The sequence below is a fragment of the Cyprinus carpio genome, chromosome A2 (genome assembly GCF_018340385.1).
Source record: "Cyprinus carpio isolate SPL01 chromosome A2, ASM1834038v1, whole genome shotgun sequence".
Taxonomy (NCBI): domain Eukaryota; kingdom Metazoa; phylum Chordata; class Actinopteri; order Cypriniformes; family Cyprinidae; genus Cyprinus; species Cyprinus carpio.
In genome coordinates, this window is record NC_056573.1 from 3275455 (window position 1) to 3290048 (window position 14594).

Consider the following 14594-nt stretch of genomic DNA (forward strand, 5'->3'; position numbering starts at 1 on the left):
TAGAACATTGCCGGGAATGTCAGTCCCATTGAACGAGCGCTGTGTGGTTGACAAAACAGAACTAATGCCGATAAAGGGTGTGTCGAAGATGATGACGCACGTTATCGCGTGACTCATCTTTAAAGCAGTTACTTAAAAATTGTTGAAGGCAGATCAACGTTCGCGACGAAACAAATATTGCAAACTTAACACACCAGAGATCAGTTAGTTCCTCACTAATCGTTCGCCAGCTTAAACTGAAAGTTAATGTGTAGCGTTTTCGACTCGTACATTACACGTCACACCCTGATATCACTGTGTCTTCACGGGACCTTTACAGGTAGTGTTTGAACGCACGCACATATTCCGGGGTAATCACTGGCAGTGTGAAAGGGGCAAAATCTAGCGACCCGGGAACAATTGCCGGGACACATTACCCGTGTATTTTCCGGAAATCGCAGTGTGAAGGGGCTCAATTTTAAGCTCTGGGTGTGAAGGGGTGTGTATTTTTATTTTTTTTTTAACAGAGGATGTTTTTTTTTATATATATTTTTGACGGAAATGAACTTCACTGTGTAATTATTGCGTTATTATATTGTCTGCGATTAAGAACGCGATTTTGCGTAGCTTGTCAGTAAACTACGGCTCTGTGTAGTAAATGCTGCTCCATCTGAAAGCATGTGATGGATATTTACTACTGATTACAGAACCGGCTTTACTGACAAGATGCGTATGACAATCGCATTCAATTAAGTGTGTAGCCCTACACTCGCCTGATTTATTTATTCATATTATTATTTTTTTTATTCATTAGTAATTCATATTTCTAAAACTAAAAGATTTAACATTTGGTACATACCTCAATTTTTACACATGGCACCTTTATTATTTGATCAACTTTCTAAAGTTTTCGAATTGTGTGGATTGTTTGTGGATTGTTGGTGGTGTGATAATGGTTGGTAATAATTTTTTTTGGCAGCAACTGCAAGTGTAATTTTCTTTTTATTTTGTTGTTATTTTTTTTTGTTGTGGTGTTTTTTATTTTTAGACTCTCAAGGTCTCTTTGTTTTGACAATGGGTGATTTCCCCAAGGTCAACGCAGGTTGCTGTTATAACCATGTTAAATGCCAGCTCACTAACTAGTTCAAATTCTACACAACAATGCTATTAATGTAACAACAAGGTACAATCACTCCACAATCACAAACAGGATATAGCAGCTGGACAAGTGTTTAAAGACATGACGTAAACATGCAAGAACGAATGAAGCAAGCCTGGAATTTCCTGTTAAATTTGACCCAATAGTTCAAAATTTAAATCAATACTGTACATTTAACTTAGTAAATCGGAGTAAGGCAAAAACAACCAAAAAACTCTCTTCTTCTCATTGGCAACTCACAACCAGCCCAATTTTGCTGCTCTGCCCTGATCACCCAATAATGGTAATTATGATAATTCAGTGGCTAATTACATTTATATGTGAATGCCAGAGTGAAAACAGACTCAACGCATGCATTCCCGTTATGCATGGTGAGCCGGTTAACATTTGGGGTGTCGACAAAATTGTGGCATGAAGGGGGAAAGGAGGATCTAGGAATTTCAAGGCTCGACCTTTGCATGCACACGGCTGAGGACGGCAACAGAAATGGAAACAATCTGGCCTAGTGAAATGGAGAAGTGCTGCTAAAGCACAGAAGGCACCAGTGCCACTTACCATAGTTTTTATGGAGTTATTTTTATGCTACAACTCTGCACACACAAGGGGATATTTTAAGCGCAGAAAAAAGTATTGAACAAACAAACAAATGTGAACTCAGTATTGAGCAAACAAAAATCATTTGGCACTGAAAAGCTTATCTGGTTATGTGCTGATGCCCCCATTTGGATACAATTCTGACATCTCTGTGAGTCCATTACATGTGCAAGATCTCACTGGCTTTGTCTCCTCATTCATACTCGGTGTGATCAGAGCTCTCACTGCTCACAAGTTCAACGGCGCACAGCATTGTGCCAGATTTTAAGCCAATGAGGGATGAGGAGGAAAATATTTATGACTAGGTATATTATAACAAAAAAAAAAAAAAAAATTGTCACATTGCCCTTCTTTGCAAAAAGATACATGGTTTTACAAAACAATAATTCTTTACATTTGTGCCTTTCTGCACATAAAATATACTCATGACATTGGCACAGTAATGATAACATTGTGTTTCTGTGTAATTATTCTTGCTAATAGAAGAATGTGGTCTAATGGCTCACAATCACATTTAATGGCTCTTGATGACTGATCTTTTCTTCTCTGGCAAGTCATTCCTTAAGCCTTGTTGTAAGGCAATCATACATGCATTTGGCCATGCAATAACTATTGATTTAACCACCTGGTGTTGTTTGTATTTGTATTTAATTTGTTTTTATTTTTTAATTAACCGTAATGGTACAAAACTTGATAAAGATTTCGGTACTTGCTATGTGAACACACACATACACAAAAAAAGAGCATGATTCGGAAGGGATAAATGATCCTGAAAATGGTCCTTGTACTGTTGGAGATCAAAATGACCTGATTGAAAATTAATGGGAAGCATATTTCATCTAGTGGAAGCGTTTGGTACTGCGGCCAAACGAAATCTTACTGAAAGCTCAATATTTTTTTTTATTTTTTTATTTATGGCTTTGATTTACTTGCAGTTTTAGAGTAATATTTTGGAAATATATATTTCATATAAATTTTGAAATAGTTTTTTTTTTTATAAGAATAAACCTAAACTTCTATAACTTTTTAATTTCACCTTTTAAACTTTTCTCACTTCAGCAATAATATACCAAGTGTCTTTTTTAAAAAGAGAACAAACTTAAGTCTGTGCCCCAAAGCATTCATGATTTATGGCAGTTTAAGTTAAATTTCATTTTCAGGTTTATGTTCAGAAAGTGGTTACCAGGTGATAAATACAATTTAGTACCATAAAATCCCCTAAATTCGATAATAAAAACATTATCAATCTAAAATATAGTATTTTTATTGAAAAAAAAAATCTGTCATTTTTGACCGCCATGCGAACAACGCATTTCTAGAGAAACTAATCATGTAGCAATGGCAACTAGCTGAGACTACAGACTTTCCTAAGTAAGGTCACAGCTACTGTGTACATTTGTGAAACTGCAGCACATTTCCTCAGTAAGGTTACCGTCAGTAAGGTTAACATGGTTATGGCAATAATAGATTGAGCCTTGTTGCAGCCAAAGATAAATTCATGCACATGCTGTACATTTTCCTCTATCACACACCAAATGATATTTGTAGTGTCGAAATATATTGAAAACTCAATTCTCAAGGAAATTAATCAGAAACCAGTGCGAACAAGTTGAGACAATTTTCCTCTAGGCTTCTCAGATGCTTTTGTGAAACATGGCAATTGTGAAGATCCCCCTGCAGTTCCTGGTCTGAGCTTATGGGTGAGATTCACAGGGTTACAGCCGTAATAGAGGGGAAGAGGACTGCAAAGACTCATCATACACTTGAGCCGAGCAATTGAGAGCCTAGCTTAGCTCACTGCTAAAATAAGCCTTGACTGCGACAATCAAACAAAACAATAATCCCATGCACTTGAGCTATTTTGATTTAGAGGACTCTCTCCAATTATCTGTCCTCTACAATACTCAAAATTAAAACTAAATCAGCCTACGCTCTACAGACAAATCAGCCTCCAAAAAGACCATAATGAGTCTTACCTTCGTCCGGATCGGGTGGCCCAAACTCCAGATTGTATCGCAGAATGTAAAAATTATTCCACACATATAGCTGGTTATCCCTTGGGTTGTAATCCACAGCTGCAATGTACTGATACTGGTTAGGGAAGAGTATATTGACATTCTCCCCCTGCCCCAGTTTGGTGTTATACACATAGTCAATTTGGCTCTTACTGGCCTCGCTTTCATTCTCCTCATAGGTGGAACGGACCACGTGAAGAATACCGCACACCATGAAGGCATTGGAGGCGGAGCGTTTGTCATAGACTGTCTCCCATGTGGCATCAAAGCGCAGGGTATAAGGATTGAGTTGGCTGAGAACGATACGTCCGTTATTCTGTTCTGTAGCATAGATGACCCACAGTCCCCGTTCGTCAACCGCCAAGTCAATGTCCGTTTTCCCGCCCCAGCGGTAGGGCGAGGTGTCATGGTAGTTGGCATTGGCGACTATGGCCTCCCCGCTCTTTATCCGGGTCCGCAAGTCAAACTTGACGATATTTCGTGTGCGTTCCTTGTTGAAGAAGATGGCCCCATCGTAGGCCACAAATCCAGTTCCGTCAACTCGATGCGGAAGCTTGTAGGTAGTCGTCTGTCGACCGCTTCGCAAGTCATCGAGCGAGGCGTACTCTATGAGTGTGTCGGTGCGGTATGGTGTCCATGGCATGAAGTAGATCTTGTCCCCCGCCTGCAGGGGGTCTTTACACCAAGCTCCAGATTGCTGTTCAGCCTCAAAGACAAAGGCTGGATCTCCTACCGCTTTCAGAGTCCCAGGGCAAATAAAAACTGGAAAGAAAGGTCGAGAACTAGAGTTAGAAAATGAATCAGCAATGCACTCTTTAATGACCTTCTATGCACTCTTGGGGTCCAATTCTTTGGGTATGGGTAAGTAAAACATGGATTTCCGAAGCTAATGTACCACAGTATAATTTTGGCAGTCATAACTGGTGTCGCGTGCATAGTCGAAAGAAAACGAGAGGTTAAGTGAGAGACTGTTTTGAGGTGGCCTTGCTCCCTGTTCTCAAACAAGTTTAACTGAGAGGAACAGACAAGAGGGAAAAAAGTCCTGTAAATGAAAAAAGAGAGAAACAATGCTAATGGACAGATAACATTCATTTTGGAATATCTATGTTCACGACTCTTTAACGTCAACAGTATGGGGAGGGTTTGTCGGATTGTTCGCAAAAGCCATACCTTCGAAAGTAAACACACATACATGGATTATGTCTGAGGAAAGAACTGACGACACATGAGAGGCAAGAGGAAAGGACACGACAGTCGAGGGAACAGGATGACAATGCTGTTCAGGACAGATAGGATGGAAGCCAAAGGAAAGAGTCTTCGTTCATGTCACCGAGGAACGAATGCGAGAGCGAGGCCTTTGCCAAACACACCCGTCTTTGGTTGTTGAAACAGTTGGAAATGCAAAGTCTGTGGTGAACAGCATATCACATGCAGATGGCCTCTCTCTCCCATCAGTATCATTGAAGGAAAAGCCAAATAAAAATAAGCCAAAGTTCACTGTACATGAAACAACAGTGCCAAGGAGCTTATCGTACTTCAGCGTGAAGTGTGCAATTGTTGCGCTACTTGAGGCATTGAATAGAATGGCATAAAAAATGTTTCCAAACAGGTTTTCAAATCCAGTTTTCAAAACAAAATGGTCCTACCTTTGTCTCACAATTGGTTGAGTCAAAGTTGGGTTGGACTAGACACTTAAATACAGAGAGTAATGTGTCAATAACCCATCAGTGTTTACACTTTGCACGGAATCCAATGAAAGACAGCTTACTTTTAATTGGCTCCGCAGATAAAAATGGGATTAAAAAGCATTTTATCGAAAAAAATTATAAATTTAACCTTGGAAAATGGACGATAATATAAAATATAGACCACAGAAGATATCTACGTTCAATATCAATATATAAAGTATATAAAAATAGGTTGATTTTTGACATTCTAACCTCTAACCCAACATTTTCTGGGCTTGGGTTTGATGGATCTTGTCCATCTTGATATCATGTAGGGCAGGCGATGGGGTGGCGAGGGGGGGGGGGGGCATAGGGAAGGGTTTGAAACCATACAACACAAAACAAGGAGCTGAGGACTGAGAGCCAGAGCAGTCATTTACCTTTTTGCTCCACTTCTATTTTGAGCCGTGGAAAAACAAGAGAATGGAAAGAGCGTCAAGGGAGAGAAAAGATTAGAAGAGCCCCCCCAAAAAAACTTACATTTACATATACAGGCCAATACGTTTACGTCAAAGAAGAGACCATCCAATGAGAAAAATGTACAGAATATGCAGAAGAAGAAAAAAACGATCAAAGAAAAACGCTTGGGGACAACACCTGTGTTACTGAGAATAAGGTTTAATTAATCAGGTTGCTATCAGTGGACACCTAGCAACAAAGAGAGAAGTTAGTGGTTAGAGTGCAGAGGAAAGAAAACTACAAGATAAAGAGGTGTTTAAAAATGACACAAGCATACAATCTTTTCTTTCAACCATTAATTGTCTAATTTTCTAATATTCTCCAAGATTAGATGAGATTGCAGATGAACAACATTATCATGAACAATATACTGTCACAAAAAACAAATTATACATGTATAGGCAAAACAGTTAATGTGTTAATTTACATTTTCATGGCCTCATGACAATTTATGCGAAATTGTGAATTACAAAAAAGTGAATAAAAATGCTAAGAAAGCAGCGTAGGAACAATCTTGGATCATGAATATTAATCGAGTGACAATATTTGCACACAAATTCTCCAGTAAGGGATAGAGATTAGTGCTGCAATGGCCATCTATTCAGTCCGCTGCCTAAGAAACTATCTGACTTGCCAGCAGGCTTCTGCTCGGTTTTGAAAGTTATCATTAAAACGAAAAGCCAGGTAAAGCGAAATAAAGCTTGGGGTCTGTAAGATTTTATGTTTTTCAAAGAAAAATCACCAAGGCTGCATGTGTTTGATCAAAAATACAGTAAAAACAGTACTATTACATTTTGTTTTTTTTAAATTCTATGTGAATACATTGTAAAAATGTAATCTATTTCTGTGATGCGCAACTGTATTTTCAGCATCATTACTCCAGTCTTCAGTGTCACATGATCTTCAGAAATCATTCTAATATGATGATTTGCTGCTCAAGAAACATTTCTGATTATTATCAATGTTGAAAACAGCTGTGCTGCTCATTATTTTTGTGGAAACTCTGAAACATTTTTATCATAGGATACTTTTATGAATAGAAAGTCCAAAAGAACAGCATTTAGAGTGCCCCTATTATGTAATTTTTAAGATTCCTAACATTGTTTTGGGAGTCTCCTACATTAGGTTTACAAGGTCAAAATGCTTTTGTTTTCTCAAAATATTAAATATTAAATATATATAAAAAAAAGAATATCAACTAATTTTCCAATGATTCTCAAATGATTCAGTCTCTCTAAACCCCTTCTTGTTGTGAGCTTACTCTGCTCTGATTGGTCAGATGGCCCAGTCTGTTGTGATTGGTCTACCGCGTTCGGCGCATGTCGGAAACAATATGCTCATTGCCATAGTTCTGTGTTTTAAATGCTTGATAGAAAATATAAACATCTATTATTTATCATCCGTACAAGTTATGATTCAGTGGATCCAGCTGGTCCAAATAAACTGGGTACTGAGTCATCTTTCAAGAGCAAGCGTTTGTGAATCCCGAGAGATTAGAAAGCAGTTGTCAGTAAAATGACTGGAACACAAAGAAAGATTGGGGTTGTACTGCTGTGGTACAGTGGGCAAAAGTGTATTTTACCACTGATTCTTTGCAGACTCATCTTTTTGAAGTGAAAATAAAAAAAAAATAATACTTTCACAGCGTCTTCTTGACATGATGTTAACTGCATGAACAAGGTACAGTGTTTGAGGGAGGGTCAAGTTGTTCGTGGCCAGCCAACACAGATCAGATCATAGGCAGGCATTGTGCAAATGTGTTACGTGCAGCTGTGACTCCTTTAGGGTGTTCAGAGTCGATTCTTTCTTTTGGGAGACCATAACTTTATCATGCACTTTCGGCTTTACAACTTTGCAGATCATTTACATTCATATACAGCTACTTTACAAACTGCATTAAAGGCAATATTTAAAATGGCATAAGAGGGGCACTTTAACATTCTTAATGCATTTACTGTCACTTTTGATCAATTTAATGCATCCTTGTTGAATGAAAGCATTTTCCGCCACAAAGTGGGTAAGCTGAAAAAGTGGCCAGACTTCAGTGTGGAGACCAATTCTCATTATTAACTAACTATTAACTATCAATTTTGCCTCAGTAAACTCCTAATTTGCTGCTTATTAACAGTTACTCATGTAGCTAAGTTTAGAGATTAAGGGATCTAAAATATGGCCAGGCAGAATAAGGCATTAATATGTGCTTTATAAGTACTAATAAACAGCCAATATGCTAGTAATAAGCATTCTACTAAGGAACTAGTTAATAGTGAAAATTGGTCCAATTAAGTGTTACCAAAAAGGTTAATGTAATTACCAACAAAAATACAAACAGAAAGAAATATATGACTTTAAGAAGTCATATCAAAGTCTTTGAAAAACATTTTGATCTCCACAAACAGGACGTGGATACAGTCCTCCATCTGAAAACTAGAGGCTTTCAACAGAGAGACAAACACAAAAAACAAAGCATCTGTAGAAGAGATGACTGAGAAGACGGTAAGTTTTATTCCTCAAGGATTCAACGGACGTCAGCTGCAAAACTAGACAAAGAATCAGAAATCCAAACGCTGTGCTGAAGATATTAAACACATTTACATTTAATCACAGATGGAGAAACAACAGCACGAAGCTAAACGCTGAAACAGACAATGGCTCTGTTCCAAATCCTAATGAGCTGCTTACTGTATAGAGAGAGTAATTTAAGGCTTCATTATTGCACTCCTAACATGTCAAATGTCTGTCTTAAATCTATGGCAGCATTGCATGTTTCTTTCATGCATAAGGCAATCCCAGAATGCACTGCACTGCTTATTTATATTCATTTTAAATGTATATATTCTGCACATATTTATATTTTACATTATAATATATCATGTATACAAACATATGCATGAAAAGAGTTTCAAATCACTTAAGAGGTTTTTTCATTTAGGATGCTTCCTTAGGAGAGTAGCTCAATATGTTTTGGAACAGAGCAATAGTGTAGGTTAAAACAGATTTTGCACTCAGTCTGTTAGTAAGCGCAATATGTACATTTACTTAAAGTGGTATATTATGTGTGGGGTGCTTTTTTCCATATATTAGAATGGGTCCTGTTTAACTCTTTCCCCGCCATTGATGAGTTATCTCGTAATTTAGAAGACAACGCTTCCCCGCCATTGACAAGTTTTTACAGCTTTTCGTGTTTTCACTGTTATACACTCGGGGGCGCTATTACACATCTTCTGAACGAGTACAAAACCTCCCGAACAAAAACACGTGAACAGGACGGAGAAACAAGCTATCTCTTATGTAAACAGATGCATATGATAAATAGACAGCATATAAATGAAAACTGCATAATGTTACGGAGTATAATGATGATCCAGGAAGTGGTATATGGCTGTGCAAGCTTTGGAGGTGTTTTACTGGATTTATGCTTTGATAATTGTACTGAATATTATCCAGATGCAGTTTTAGATAAAAATGTGATTTTCTCACCTTTTTGCTCAAAATTATACATTTTTATGAAACCTACCTATATTCAAGTGTTGATAAAGAAAAGAATGCTTTAAGCTAGAATAAAACTGTTTTTTTTTTTTTGTTTGTTTAAAAGTAGAGGCTTTGATCTTTTATTTTAGTGTATTGCATATTCAAATATTCATACGGCCAAAATATACTGCCGGCCACCAAATTTTTGTGCAAAAATCATCAAATGCTGGTGTGTGGCTCTGGCATTCAAATATTCATACGGCAAAATATACTGCAATATATACTTTTTTCAAAAATGCTGGCGGGGAATTCAAATACATTTTTTTACCATGATTTACAGAAGACACCCACTAAAATGTCATTCAGTGTAACAAAATTTCTTATAACATAAAAATCTTGTCATGTACATGTAGAATCATATGACATTAAAAGACTCTATTTAAAGGGATAGATAACAATCTGTCATCATTTACTCACCTTCAGGTTGTTCCAAACTCATATGAATTTCAAGAATGCTGGTAACCAACATGACTTCAACAATATTATTTTTTTTTTTCTATACTATGGGAGTCAATGGCTACCGTCAACTGTTTTGTTAGCAAACATTCTTCCAAGTATCTTCTTTTGTGTTGAACAGCAGAAAGAAATTCCTACAGGTTTGGAATACCTTCTGGGTAAATAATGACAGATTTTTTTATTTTTGGGTGAGCTATCCCTTTAAGAATCACACCGCAGTCCAAAGAACTAATTCATCATGATTTAACATATTTTTCAGTCTTTGCCGATATCCTTCAAACCGCTAGGTTTTACCCATTTGTCAGCAAGAAGTTTTTAATAATTTAAAACATTTCAAAATTTAGCACGATCACTTCTTCTTTTATATTTTTTAATAAGCACGGGTCTGAATAAGTATGTTGTTTCACTTTTAAATAAAAACATCTGTTATACATCTGTTACACATTATTTCACCATATTTTCCCATCTTATTTTGATTAGAAAAATTAAGCAGACACTTGAATTATATATAAATAAATTCATTTTTGTTTAATTATATTTATGAAAAAATCATTTTTGTACGCCTCATCTTTGACCCACATACAACTGAGATTTTAGAAATATTTTGATTATTATTATTATTATTTTTTATGACCCACATACAACTGAGATTTTAGTTTTTATTATTATTATTATTATTATTTAAAAAACACACACACAACTTTATATACCATAACAACATTATATACCAAAACAAATTCCATAATATTACATTTCAGCATTTTGCTGTTCTACTATTATGTTGCAAACAATTTCCAGTAAATTAAAAGTAAAATTGTTATCATTATTATTGTTTGGTATCATGTGCAGTAATTCAGAATATTTGTAAGATCACTTACTGTATGGCACACATTCATACTGGACCTCAAGATACTTGTACGTCCCAGGACATGGATCTGGAAAGACATCCGAGCCAGTGATGACAACACACTGCGTCCGATTGTTACACCTGAAACAAAATTGAACAAAATTAAATGGACATAAATTCTCAGAGAGGCTTTTTACTAGAGTACAGTACACTATCAGCGCAATAAAATGCTCCCCAAGTCAAGTTACTTAAAGGGATAGCTGTAAATTTACTCACCCTCTGGATTACAGGTAATGATGTTGTAAATAATGCTCAGTTTCTTGCACAGACTGATTGTTTCACTTCATAAGACCTCGATATATCATCGGGAGCCATGGATATTAACTGTGACAGGTATTTTTTTTTTTTTTTTACTCCTAAAATAGCCATTGGCTTGCATTTTATGAACCACCAAAGACCATAGTTTCAGCTAAAAATCTTCTTTACTCTTCTATTAAAGACAAAAGTCACCTTTAAGATAGCCATTGGCTTGCATTTTATGAACCACCAAAGACCATAGTTTCTTTAATCTATTTTGGCGGACCCAATTTTGCATAAAAGGAAAAAAAAAATATCAAACTGATGGTAACAATAGTGACACTTTATATAAGACGGTTTTTAGGTTCGTGTATTTTTTTTTGTGTTTTGTTGTTTTTATATTTATTTTTGCAGGTATGTGTAGGTATTAGATGCATTATCATGTTGATATGTATTAAATGGATAATACAGTTTTTAGGTGAATTTATATTTTATAGATTTTAATGTAAATTTACCTTTTATAGCTACCAATGTGTTTGTTTATATAAGATTTTAGATCTACAATTTTACATTATTCCGGTAAAATCATGCACAGAAATATACAGCACAAATGATGGATGAAGTTTAATACTCGGGAATGCTGGTGCTGAAAGTTGTTCTCAAAGCTAAATTAAATTAGGAATAAAAGCATTAAATAAGATCTGATATTACTTGCTACCATCTGTTCTACTATTTTTGGCCAATATTAAATATAAAGAGGCCAATACTAAAGTCACCAACATTTCATGCTTCTCTAACAAACACAGTAATTAAATAATCAAATAATGCTGTTCTCTCCTGAAACTAACCATCAGTGGGGCGTGAACAGAACAGTGAACAGTATAATGAATTACCTACAAATGAAAACATTAAATAGTCACAAATTGCCACACTGTGAAAAATTATTGCTCTGATTATCACAACTTAAAATTCTTTTAACAACAACAACAACAAAAATGTTTGTGCTTGACTTTTGAAATTATAGGTTTAGTTATATTTAGTTAAGGTGGATTTTTTTAGTCTTTAACAAATTTTACGTTGTTATAACTACCTGCAGCAGCATTTTTTACAGTGCATAGGAGTGTTCAACACAACATCTTTCTTGGGCTTTGAAGTTTTGTCTTCACATTAAGACCTTACATGACCACATCTAGATTATTATGTGTCCAGCTTCTGAATATTTGCTTCTGCATGAAGAAGTCTTCTGTCATTTTTGTTAATTGCACCGTCCTTGCATCATGTTTTACATGCACCGAGTGCGGCTGTGTTAATGCATGCTTACACATCCTCACGTTAACCACAACACCGTTTGGCTTTAGGCTAACTTGGGGGGGAAATTAATTAATTAAGAAAAAAATCATTAATTCTAACTCAAGGCCAACTGCAAGTTATTCTGATGAGGAATATAAAACAGAAAAGAAAAAAAGTGCAGAAAACCCTAAAGGACGTTCAAATCCCCCAACACTGAATATAAATACAACCTGACAATTTCCTCTGTGGTGCTGTTTATAGGTAATGAAAAATGATGACTGCATTTTCATTTTTTGGATGAAGTAATGTCATGTTGTTTTCTGCTGTTTAACTCTGATGACTGAATGAGCAGCCAGTTAAACCCCTGACAGCTGAATAATGGATAGTCGACTTTCAGTTTTTGGGCTTTTCGCACAGTTTAACCTTGGGTTATTGTCTTTTTGTTATTGTTTATTTATACAGTGATGGGTTAGGAGCAGGGTTGCGAGGTATGTTTTTCAGGTCTGTGGTTTTCCCGTTGAATTGGGCTCCTTTTAAACTGTTGCTGCTGGCTGTTTCTTTTCCCCCCTGTAGGTTAAAAGTTTGACAAAATGCATAAACTCTATTTGACTGAAATGCATGTATTTAATTTTACAATCTACCAGTGCTAAAACTGTGCTGGATCATGAGTTTTGTGAGGGATAAAAGACCGTTTTTGTTGTTGGTTTTTTTTTTTTTTTTTATTACAACTAGTCTGTACAGTGATTTTCAAGTTAAAATTGTGTGTACTGCATAACAATAATTGCAAAAATAAATGTAATTTAGATTTTTATATTTTAGGGTCATTTGACTAGTTTTTTTTTTTTTACTTAGATCTGGCAACCCAGGTTAGTGAAGCAGTAAAGTGTGCAACAATACAGTGTTAAAGTGTAACAGCAACAATTTTGATTATTACCATATTATAACTGCATTTAACCTTTTTTATTAAATTAAAAAAATCAGAAATTATTTGAAACTTCAAGCGATGCGCAAACCACAAAAAGAAAACTAAAATGCAATATATATATATATGTATGTGTGTGTGTGTGTGTGTGTTTTTTTTTGTGTTTATGTATGTGTGTGTGTGTGTGTGCATTTATTCAAATTTTAAAAATATAATTGCATGAAATTTTTATAAGAACGTATAATCTGAGAATTATAATGTCAACCCCATATATGTATTTAACTGTAATGTAGAAATGATGTGGATTTTGAAAAATGCATTTTGAAAAATAAATGTTACAAAAATGAATTTGAAATTGTATGTTGAATGTAAATTTATTTGGTATGATTTTTGGTATTTTTTATGTTTTTTATATTCTTTAGTCTGTGTGTGAGTTCACACTTTCAGTCAAACAAGAACGTCTTCAGAGAGCCGCTAATAAAAAGAGAGGATATTTACTCAGCCAGGCTCTGCCATTTCAAGTACATGACCTCCTTGTGCAAAAGAAGAAATTAAACGTCAAATTTAGGCCGTCCTGAAAGTAAAAGCATATGGTTCATTTTGGAGAAGGTCTTGAGTATTTCCTCAAATTCCAAACTAACAGACAGAATGGAACTTGTCAAACCCTAATGATGTTTGGACAATACAAGTGGACTAAACCAGGTGGCGTTTATTTATAAAAGAACTCTTCTTGTTTTCTCTGGAAGAATCTGAACTCGAGTTTGCATGTTTAAACAGTCGAGCTTTTCCACAGTCGCCCAGACACAGCACACTTAAAAAATACATGCAGAGCAAAATCCAGTATCTACAACTGAAAAGGAAATGAGGAAATAGCATCCACATTTGGGCTACAGGCGATGCTTGGCAGACGGTCTTTTACCTTTGAGATACGATTTTATATGCATCCGGGAGGTAGCAATTAATGTTCTCCATCTGGAACGGGTCGGCGTCGCATATCTTGTTGTCTGTGCGGCCGTAGTTGGCGGTTTCGATCATGATGACATCACTCCCCGGGCAGCGCAGATCGATAGGGTACCCCTCACACAGGAAGGTCTCTCTGCGCACCAGAGAGAGGGGGAGCTGTGCGAGTGTGGGGTGTGGAGGAAAGAATAGAAGATCAGAGATTAGTTCACTCACAGAACACAGAAAACCTACAGCAGTGCTTCCTTCCTTGAGTGCAAACATTCTGAAAAATGTCTCTGGGATATTTGATTTAGCAAATCATGCTTACTGCTTCGTTCAGTTTATATCCCGTTAAAATCTCATTTGAAATTAGAAA

General features: G+C 36.0%; 1 protein-coding gene across 1 annotated transcript in view; it reads right to left on the reverse strand.

The window, feature by feature from the left end:
• The window catches only part of LOC109100010 (adhesion G protein-coupled receptor L2-like), a 70706-nt gene extending 56338 nt beyond the window's left edge, over positions 1-14368 (reverse strand). Inside the window, exons 1-3 of the mRNA XM_042714101.1 lie at positions 14196-14368; positions 10799-10908; positions 3709-4509 (exon numbers count right to left, since the gene is read on the reverse strand). Coding sequence (XP_042570035.1) covers positions 3709-4509; positions 10799-10908; positions 14196-14311 — 1027 coding nt within the window. The 5' untranslated portion in view covers positions 14312-14368. The remainder of the gene's footprint in view (positions 1-3708; positions 4510-10798; positions 10909-14195) is intronic.
• Between the last annotated feature and the right edge of the window lie 226 nt (positions 14369-14594).